Here is a 10881-nt window from a genome sequence, read left to right on the forward strand (position 1 = left end):
TCCATATTAAATATTTTTCAGAAAATCTCTGTATTGACCAAAAAATGATAATAACCATTTTTCACAGTTCTCACGCTTGCTGGGCTACGCCCCTCGAAAAGGGGGTAATACGGTCACGTACGTACGTGGCCTTAATGGCGCATTTGACGACATTGCGGGTAGTGTCTGATTTGATCTACAACAAGCCATGATCTTACAATCTCATTGTAATCCATAAATGAAACGTACTGGGATTATCAAGTGCACATAATTTTTCGGATAAATGTCTTAGTTCACCCAAGAATTACTAATCAAGTATGTTCAATATGGCGTAAAATAATTTTTCGGATAAATTTCTTGTTTCACCCAAGAATTACTAATCATGTTTGTTCAATATGGCGTATAATAAGTGCACGCATACTACGTTGCCCGTTCCCCCCCCCCCCCCAAATAAAAAAAAGGTTGCAATTTGTTGGTACCACCTCCTCGCCAGGAATGTTGAACCCAGCCTCAAAACACCTAGCAATGTAATAGCAAATCCTTTAACGTCTGAAGACTTATACAGAGAAGGAGAAAGCTTCATGGTGCCGTATGGTGGCTCAATGGTTAGAGCGTCCGCCTCATAAACGGGAGGTCGTGGGTTCGATCCCCGGCCGAGTCATACCAAAGACTTATAACAATGGGACCTTCTGCCTTCTAGCTAGGCGCTCAGCATATTAGATTGGAGAAGGGTAATAGTAACATGTTATGTTATGCAGGGCCCGCTGGGAGAGCAGTTTTATAACTGAAGTGGCTACCCTGGGTAAATAAAACGTTATTATTATTATTATTATCACTTTATCCCCCCCCCCCCACCCCCAAGGTAAGGTTTGTATTGGTTTCCCTTTGCCAACCAGAGCAGTATATATTTATTATTATCAGAGGTTCATTAGTTGAAACTGTGTTATTCTGGCCGCAGTATGTACAGCCGCTAAAGGCAGAGCACAGGGGAGGAAGCCGGGTGCTCCCTGCCTGCCAAGCCAGCGGTGAGGAAGCTCACTACGACGATAAGTCAATAGTATACAAATATCGCACGGCCCAGAGTGCAATAGCGGTGAATGCAGTACGCGCGAGGTTTCTTTAGATTGGTGCCGCTCTGTGCAACGAGCCGCTTGCGGCGAGTTCACAGTGCGAACCATCTGAAGAAACCGAGCGTACACTGCATTTACGTTTCGCACAACAGGGTCAAGTGCGTTATTTGTTTCATGAAATAGCGACACAAATACTAAAGAGCAACAAACAAAAGACCTTGCAGGCTTACCAAAAAGTCCACGGGATTCATTGTTTGATTAAAAATAAAATCCATAGGGGGTCTAGAGACGAGTCTACATGCAGATAGCTGAAATTCCTGGCTTCATTATAAAATCCAAAAGTCAAAACAGGTCTAAATCCAAGGCAAAATAAAAAATAAAAATTTGCTTTCTAATAATACCCCGCTCTAGCTAGAGCTAGGATCATAGCATACAATATTAGCTATTATAAAATGGCTCTAGTATTTTAAGCATCGTGATTGGTCAATACGCGTCACATGACATTGAAAAAAATTTGATGCAAGCACGATTTTGCAGAAATGAGTGCAGAAAAAGCGCAGTAAAAAGTTATATTGCACGGTGCGTACGCGTGACCATGGAGATCCAGTGCGCGCGCGTACGCGTAGTACTAGTACGCTCCCTCGAGTGCATTGTAGGCTATAGGCTACGCGTAGCTAATATTGTACGCTCCACCATGATCCCCAGCGCAGCGTACGCGTAGCTAGCTTAGCTCTAGCTAGAGCGGGGTATTATTAGAAAGCAAATTTTTATTTTACTTTTGCCTTGGATTTAGACCCGTTTTGACTTTTGGATTTTATAATGAAGCCAAGAATTTCAGCTGTCTGATGTAGATTCGTCTCTAGACACCCTATGCATTTTATTTTTAATCAAACAATGAATCCCGTGAACTTTTCGGTAAGCCTGCAAGGTTTTACTTTTAGACCCTCATTTTAGTCTAGTAGAATAGATCTAGTAGACTAGTAGAGTCTAGTAGAACCAACATAACTCTAGATCTAGATCGAACTCTCGTATACTTAAGATCTAAACTTTTGTTTGTTGCTGTTTGTGTCGCTATTTTATAAAACAAATAACGCACTTGACCCTGTTGTGCGAAACGTAAATGCAGTGTTCGCTCGGTTTCTTCAGATGGTTCGCACTGTCAACTCGCCGCAAGCGGCTCGTTGCATGCACAGAGCGGCACCAATCTAAAGAAACCTCGCGCGTACTGCATTCACCGCTATTGCACTCTGGGCCGTGCGTTATTTGTATACGCATAGCCTATAGCCTACAATGCACTCGAGGGAGGGTACTTGTACTACGCGTACGCGTACGCGCTGGATCTCCATGGTCACGTGTATTATAACTTTTTTTGCGCTTTTTTCTGCACTCATTTCTGCAAAATCGTTCTTGCATCAAAAATTTGTCTATGTCATGTGACGCGTATTGACCAATCACGATGCTTAAAATACTAGAGCCATGTTATAATCAGTTATATCATCATCGCAAAATAATGTGAAGCACCCAATTAAAGAATTGTCAAGTTTATGAGGAGGGAGTCGAAAGGCAGGGAGAGCTTAAAGGGATAGTTGAGTTCTGTTTTCACACCGCAAATGCCTTCAAAGTGCATGGTTATTGCTCTTATTCTTATCTATGACATTTATGGTGACCTTTTAGAACCTAAAATTGTTATGAAGGTAATTTTAGACCCCAAATTGTGTGAAATTTAGCCAATACGATCATACCAAATCAGCTCCACTTAAAAAAAAAACACGGTGACCGTTAATTAATTATTTAATTAAAAATAACAAAACATGAGCCGGCTAATTGTGGGTAATATAAGCAACACGAAAATGCCAACAAAAAAGCCAACATCTGCATTGGCTGAGTAAAAGGCGTTATTTCGTTTTTTTTAACGGTTTTTTCCAATTTTTCAAAATATCTAATATTTGTGGTGGTACACAAATATTAGAAATCGTTATATTTCAGCCGTCTCTGAACCGATTTTGATCAAACAAAGATGATTTTGTCATTTAAATATTATGTTCTTTCAAATTTGACACTCGGTGTTTCATTATCTCACAAAAAAAATATTTTGTGTTGCGCCCTCTGCAACAGAACTCAACTATCCCTTTAACATGACAGGCAATGCTGCAAATAATTATGAGAGAGAGAGAGAGAGAGAGCGACACAAGAGGGAGAGAGACGTATGGAGAGGGAGAGAGTGAGAGATAGAGAGAGAGACGAACCGAAAGAGTGAGATAGAGAGACAGAGAGAATGAGAAAAAGATAAAAGGAGAGAGAGAGAGAGTGAGAGAGTGAGAGAGAGAGAGAGAGAGAGAGTAAGAGAGAGAGAGAGAGAGAGAGAGAGATGTGACACAGAATTAAGGTCAAAGGTATGTCAAAGAGTAAATTGTCAGCCAGCATTAATTTTGGCTCGTAGACAGGCCATGTCGGTGTTTCTTTTCCATATGCGCAAACCGCAGTCTAAGTCTCGTTTAAATAAGAATAACTTACATAATGTACTCGATATAGTGCACTGTGTCTTCTTGTTTTCATTGCTTCAGACTGGTTATAAAGCAAGTCCATGCTCCCATAAACCAGGTAGTATTTAAACTATACAAGCATGACTATTTATTGTCTATATTTTGTATCTTCAACCTTTTTGCCCTGCAAAATAATTTAATAATGTGGCTAGGCAAACAAAACCGAAATAGAGATATGCCGGGGAATAGTATTTAATGAGCGAGTTACGACTGCAAGCGTGAACGTACGTGACAGGATTTTTCCATAGTTATAAATCCCTCACTCAACTTTCTTGTGTTTGAAACATTTATCGAGCTTGGATAAAATTATAGCATACGCGGATAGTCATGAATTGTAAACGTAGAAATGGCTTGATCCTGTTGCATGTATTCCTGACGTTTTCAGTCCTAGGTATACATGCAGCAAGCAGTATGGGGGAAGTGACGACTCAATCAACTGAAGAATGTGGTAAGAACAATGACTGAGATCATTTTGATATAATAGTGCTTATGATTATCCACATCTATCATCAGTATCGATATGAATTCTTATTGCACAGATACTTTATCCTTGTAAAATGTAAGGAAATTTTTATAACCACGCATGAATACGTACATGAATGGACATGCAGTTTATCATGCCCAACGCATTATGGAGGTATGATTGTGGTTGTGATGATTTTGGTTGGAGTGCTGGTGGTTAGTATATAGAAGCAGCAGCAGCAGTGGGAGTATTAGTGATAATATAAGTAATAGCTGTAGTAGTAGAAGTAGTAGCATCAGTAGGAGTAGTAATAGTACATGTAGTAACAGTATTAGTAGTATAGTGCTGGTGGTAATGATAGTACGTTGTAGTAGTGGTATAATATGCACCAGAAGTATAACACGTAGTAAAAGAAGTATTACAAGCAGCAGCAGTAGTAGTTATAGCGGTCGTGGTATTACACGTAGTAGTAGTAGTATAGTACATGTAGTAGTAATGGTTGAAGTAGAGGTGGTGGTAGTAGTAATTGTATAGTAGTAGTCTAGTAGAGGCAATGGTAGTAGTTGTTGTGGTATAACTATACACATGTACTAGAACTATAAGTTGTAGTAGTAGGAGTATTAGCAGCAGCTGGAGTTGTAATGGAAGCAGTAGTAGTAGTGGCGGTGGTGGTAGCAGTAATTGTAGTGGTGCATGGTAGCAGTTGTAGTAGCAGCAACAGTAATATAAGTAGAAGTAATAGTAGTATATTATAAAGGGCAGTATTAATACATGTGGTAGTAGCAGTATTAATATTAGTAGTAGTAAGTAGTAAGTAATAGTAGTAGTAGTACTCTATCTAACTTTTATCAACTTAGATGTGATGTTTTTATTATTTTCTTCTTGATTTGTTGATTATTTATGTGTATGTGCGTGTGTGTGTATTTCTCATACTAATTAGGATTGGAACCGAACTTTTTATGCCACGCACACATTTACCTGTATTACAACGATTCGCTTCTATGGAATGACACATTTTGGATTTGCAACTATGGATATGCGAATATGTCAGTTCGTCCCATTCCCGACTGCTGCCTTGACACCTACGGTCCAACAAGTGCCGGTGAGAATAAAAAACAACAACAACAACAATAACAATAATAACAGCACAACAACGGCAACAACATTGTATTTTCATTGTACTTCCAAGTATGAAACAAAAACAAACGGTTTTAATAGCAAGGTGGCAGGAGAAATTGGAAGCACTAGACCAGGGAGGGGAGGAAAAGAAAGAAATGAAAGATAATTAAATTTAAAAAAAGTTGATTCGATTGTGTTCTTCTTAACTGCTAATAAGATGTCTTGAATCCGAAGTTCACCTCTCATCATAATGAAGATTAATGTCATCATGGAATATGCAGTACACCTGAATACATGGCCAGTTCAAAGTAAATTTTTGAAATATTTTTATTTATTTTTTAAGTTGAAGTGTATGAGATATGTTTCGGACGGACGAATAAGTCTTTTACCCGTTCCTCAACACGTTTTCGGAAATCACTTTGCCGTATTTCATCATTTTTTCTTCATTTATCTCGCAGGGTTCAATATCACCGACGAAATGACTGAAGAGGTCACCTGCTCGATACCGCAGATAAACCTACCCAGACACAACACTGATTCTATGACATTCACATCGCCTTATGGCACACACGTTTTTCCTCGCGTTCCTCATTATGACGTAAGCAACAACTCCAACTCGACCAACGCAAGCATCAATGACGTCACATATTTCATCTATGATAATTTCGTGATTGGTCCGGGAGCTGACAATTCGTTTTTCAACGCGAATGAGGACCACATGAAGGCAACCCTGCCGCACGTTGTTCAACTCTTATACGCCTATTTTTCGATGGAGACGACCCAAACCTTATTTGTGACGGCATGGGATTTGAAAGTAGTGGGTGAGTCAATCTTTTTGTGGAATTTACATGTGGAGTTTTATAGCACATCAAGTAAAGCCTCGTTCCAAGATATGGCTAGATCTTCATATTGTGTAGCGAAACAAATTGTAAGCTACAATTTAAGGACGTTCCGCAGTGATGCTCTTTCTACCCCACCTATTCAGGGTCAGCTTATAATATATTTGATATGTACTATATCAGGAACACCAGACAGTGTGCATGGTGAATCAGCTGGTCCAGCGCAGCTAAGGTTCGCACCTTGCGGGACGTCCACTTTCTAGGGGTATTCATTTAACATAATAAAACAACACGCAGGGTGTACGTCTACTCGACATTATTTGGATTTTGATGTTTATACTGAGAATTTAAACAAATAATGTCATATTTTCAAATGAAAATACAGGCCAGCTATAATCAGAATGAGAACCAATATTTATCTAAGATCTCGAAAATTGGATTGTATGGTCTTATTATATGAACAGTTCGCATAAGGAGGTCTCATTTACTACCGTTTTAAACCTTTGATATTGATCATTGTTGCGATAAAATGTTTTTGTCTGTCTTGACTGATATATTTCATTATCTGATGATAATGTAGGCTCTTATCACTGGCGGTAAACCCCCCCCCCCCTCCCCGGGCGAGACTATTATCCCGACCAGTTTTCTTTATCTCGGAATGAAAACAATTTCCCTTTTCCTTTGGCCTCACTTTAGGTCTGGAACCCCTGCTTACTTTTATCATAATGTAACTGTGGGAAATGAGTATTCCTTGTTATAACCTCAATAAATCATCACTATGTGCTTCTTTTGTAGATAAAGTCAACATCTCAGACTATTCTAATGGTTGTCTTCTCAATTCTTCTGACACCGTTGCAGAAAATCTATGGAGCACCGAAACAGGTAAGAATCACTTTTGCAGCCGTTACCTAATTCGGAACTATGATTACACACTCCTATTAGGACATGTACACCGTACCCTTTACATTCATTATTATGAAGAAAAAAGAATAAACCAACAAACTAACAAGTTGACTAACTAACTAACTAAAAAACTAGCTGACGAACTTACTAACTAACAAACCAACTGACAATTAAAACAAACTAACTAAGGGGAAAAACACATTTAATAAGCATGTTTAAGGCCAACGAAAGAGAATTACCACTGGTGGCGAATCCGGGATTACCAGAAGGTTTAGGGAGGGGGGCTTAGCACTCATATTGATCTAAAGAAAATATACAAACTAGGTTGCTTGCCTTTTCTCCTGCAGTATCCAGCAAAGGTTTAACCCCAAACAAAAAGTTGAATAGTTTAACGCAACTTCCTACAAAGTTTTATCAAAAGCATTTAAATCCTGGAAGCAAGGATGGAGTTGGCATTCTGAGATACATTTAGTAGATGCAACATATTTATTCCATGAAAACTGTGCAGTGCATTTAAGGATACATTTGAATATTCAACCTTCTTTAAAAACTAGGTGTAGTCACTTTTAAATGGATTAGGATTAGGATTCCATGTGAGAAAAATTGCAAGCAGCTGTCTGAAATGATATTCGTTTTTTTTTCTCACAACAGTTTTAAAGCCTTACTGTATTAGTAATTACTATATCCCATCTAGCGCCATATCAGGTCAGATGTAGCAGTATGGTCCTATATTTCGTCCCTGTTTTCACGAAGTGACGGTAGTGAGGAAAATCGTAACGCAAAGTGAATGCGATTTTTTTTCACTACCGTCACTTCGTGAAAACAGCGACGAATTTTATCTGCCTCCCTAGCTCCGATATTAGTTCTCGCATCGAGTCCTCTGACTGCGAAGTGAAGGTTAGGTATTGGGTTAGTTCTGTTGGCACAGTGATCATGAGATGACGATGTGCAATAAACAGTACGCTAGGCCTGAAAGTCCATTAGTTCATTATCGCTTTAGACTATTATCACTATTTCAGGTTACAGAGGAAACCGATCCCAATCAGGTTGTATGACATATACAGGGCTTCCACCGAGCAACATCCTCAACGATAGCGCCATTTTGCTATCATTCGGTTACAATATCACCTCGACGTATGGCTCAGAAGATCAACCTATTATGTCAGTAGGCGATCACATAATAATATGTCTACCCGATGATGACAACACTTTATCGCAGTTCGGACTTCAAGTCAACTTATCATGCAATGCTTCTTCATTTGAATCTGATAATTGGACAGTAAGTGCATCTATTCACATTTTCACGTTTACGAAATGAAACAACAAACAAACCAAAATGAAAGAAAAAAGAACAATATTTTTATTGTGAAATCAGAAAAAATAAATAAAGTGATTAGATAGATAAATACAATTAGCTATAACTACAACAATGACTGAAGACTTTCTCCCTGCCATGATATTATAATGATTGTTCTTTTTGGCAATGTCTGTATTACATTCAGGTAACGTTTAAGGCAAGCGGAGCGGGAGAGGTCCAGATAAACAACGTACAGCTACTCATTCTCAACGATGGAAAAGAACCAATCCTTCCTTTCACCACAGTTTCTCCAAATTACAATGCAGGTGAGAGAACGGGGCGTTTCTATCCTGGCACCAGGTTGAATTTGATTAGAAACAAATCAGCAAATTTTCCGACAATCCGTTAGAAATAAGGAAAATATACAACAAATCAAGATATAATAAATCGGACCCCAAATTTCATCTATTTGTGAGCACCACACTATTTGATTTTTAATGCATTCTTTTGATAATCCTTTAAAAAAAAACCAAAATGATTTATTTTTAAATGTCTTACAGGTATTACTCGACATATGTATCTTATAAGATCCAACAATCATCAACAAAAATACGCTTTTAACCGGGCTTTTTAATTTTAAAATATCAGTAATTTTTTCTTTTCTATCCAATAGATTCAAATAAGGTTGTGATATCGGTGACGGTGGTACTCTCAATCACCTTTATTATCGCTTTGATAATGGGAGCCCTGTGGTTCAAAAAGAGGTAAAGTTAAGACGAAATTTCTCTCTCAATTAATTGTATTCTACCCTTTTCTAACTGCACCGATTTTCATCGGATGCATCCGGACGCATCCGATGAAAGTGCCAGTTAGAAAGCAACAGAGGAGAAAAAGGCGATTAAATAGCCGATGAAAAGAAGAGAAATAGGCGATTAAATTCTCCTGCTCTAGAGCAGGAGAAATTCTCATTCTATCGGTGTGACACCGATGAAACGTGCAGTTAGAAAACGTTCGGGAGAAAAGGGCGATTAAAACAGCGATTAAAATGGTCAAAGGTCGCAGTATACGCGCGCTTTACCGTAACCAGCTGTGTTTGTTGACTCATGGTTGAACAAGCTGCATGCTAGCTAGATGGAGCGCGGGCTTAACAATTACGTAATAATTCTTCATTTCCGGCAAGGGCTCGCTACAGCGAGTGAATTTTACCGGCAGTCAGAAACCGACAGGGGGAAAACTGCGGTTTCACCTTTGTTTACATAAGGAAAATTCAATCGGTATTTTCATCGGTGTGACTCCGATAGAGTGCAGTTAGAAAAGTATGCAGACAAAAATTAGGGGTGAAGAGACACATTTGGATATTTGGAAAAACTTTTAAGAGTGTCATTTGCAGATCGCATATTATTTACTGCAAATATCATTAACTGCAAAATTAATGGTCATAAATGTAGGCAAATCTATTTCCTTCTTCATGTACCCGGTGTGAAAGAGACGTGAATAATATCATTGTTCTCTCGATGACACTTGCAGATCTATCATGATATAGTATTCAGCTCTGTAATAACACATTCTTAAACCAACAACGGCCTTATAACCGGGAATTGAAAGTAAAACAGGTAAATAACCTTCCGTTTTACGAGAAAAGGAATTTTAACTGCAGGATACTATATCATATTCTACATAAATCAAAACTAAAGAAATTTCGCATATTTTTGTATTACGTAAACTTATTAAAAGCGTTTTATCTTTATTGTTAACTTCCTTGTCTATACATTCAGGTACCTCGATATTAATCGACAGCCGCAGAGCCCGAATTCAAGCGAACCAACATCGACCTATACCGAGGGATCTAACGACTCGGTAGAGTTCGGGTATCTCAACTCCACTATGCACGAAGGCAATTGGGACGACCAGAACTCTGATTTAATGATACTGGGCGAATAAATAAAGTGTCGGTTTGGAGCCAAAAAGGCACTAACTCATAAACTTTAACACAAAGTTAATGCCCTTCTGGCTCTGAACAGAGCATTAATTCAACTAACATGCAGTAAATTCACATTATCATGATTATAATGATATTTTGTTCCATATTCTACTAAGTCAGTCAAACGCTGTTATGGGTCTGAGAACAAAATACAAAACCTCAAAACCTTTATTTCCTGAATCTAATATTTAAACAAAAGCTTATCATTAGCCCAGCGTCGGGTCAATTTGTTGGTACGATATGGGTCGAATGATAACATTTAAATTGATAAGTTGCGACTTCATAAGTTGCTTCAGATAAGAGAAATAAAGTAATAATAGTTTACGATTTTCCGAGGGTATATTTACCATACCGCCTCAAGCTTGCGTGGATTCCTAGCACGCTCAAAATCGTCGATCCGCTTTGTGTAAGCGATTTAACGTTCCTCTGTGAAAATTGTAAACCCGTGTGAACGTTGGCTTGGCAGAGACAAATTTAGGCGTATTGGTTCCCTTGAGCAATTTAAATGAAAATTGTCAAACGAATAACATTACAATGTGATTACAATCTCTTACATTGTTGTTATGATGTCTCATAGAAATATATTGTAGTGTATGCAATACTCCTCAGGTTTTCATCTAAACAATGGCACACAACATCTCATTTCACACCACTCAACATAATGTCAATACATAATTGACAAGAAAG

At 38.4% G+C, this 10881-nt stretch overlaps 1 protein-coding gene across 1 annotated transcript; it reads left to right on the plus strand.

Moving 5' to 3' along the window:
• The first annotated feature begins 3797 nt into the window (after positions 1-3797).
• Positions 3798-10154, plus strand: LOC105439483. Its single transcript, XM_030983694.1, has 8 exons — positions 3798-4040; positions 4996-5157; positions 5633-5995; positions 6809-6895; positions 7936-8195; positions 8419-8539; positions 8887-8977; positions 9989-10154. Exons 1-8 carry the CDS (start codon positions 3920-3922, stop codon positions 10152-10154), a joined length of 1371 nt encoding a protein of 456 aa, XP_030839554.1. The 5' UTR covers positions 3798-3919.
• The last annotated feature ends 727 nt before the right edge of the window (positions 10155-10881 follow it).

This window comes from Strongylocentrotus purpuratus, unplaced genomic scaffold, assembly GCF_000002235.5.
Source record: "Strongylocentrotus purpuratus isolate Spur 01 unplaced genomic scaffold, Spur_5.0 spur5_scaffold_13, whole genome shotgun sequence".
Lineage (NCBI taxonomy): Eukaryota > Metazoa > Echinodermata > Echinoidea > Camarodonta > Strongylocentrotidae > Strongylocentrotus > Strongylocentrotus purpuratus.

Bases quoted from the DNA above. Each gene is read 5' to 3' on its own strand.
- LOC105439483 (XM_030983694.1), top strand. From the start codon at position 3,920: ATGAATTGTAAACGTAGAAATGGCTTGATCCTGTTGCATGTATTCCTG. The intron at 5,158-5,632 runs GTGAGAATAAAA...TTTATCTCGCAG, and splicing joins CTACGGTCCAACAAGTGCCG to GGTTCAATATCACCGACGAA. The intron at 8,196-8,418 runs GTAAGTGCATCT...TATTACATTCAG, and splicing joins TTGAATCTGATAATTGGACA to GTAACGTTTAAGGCAAGCGG.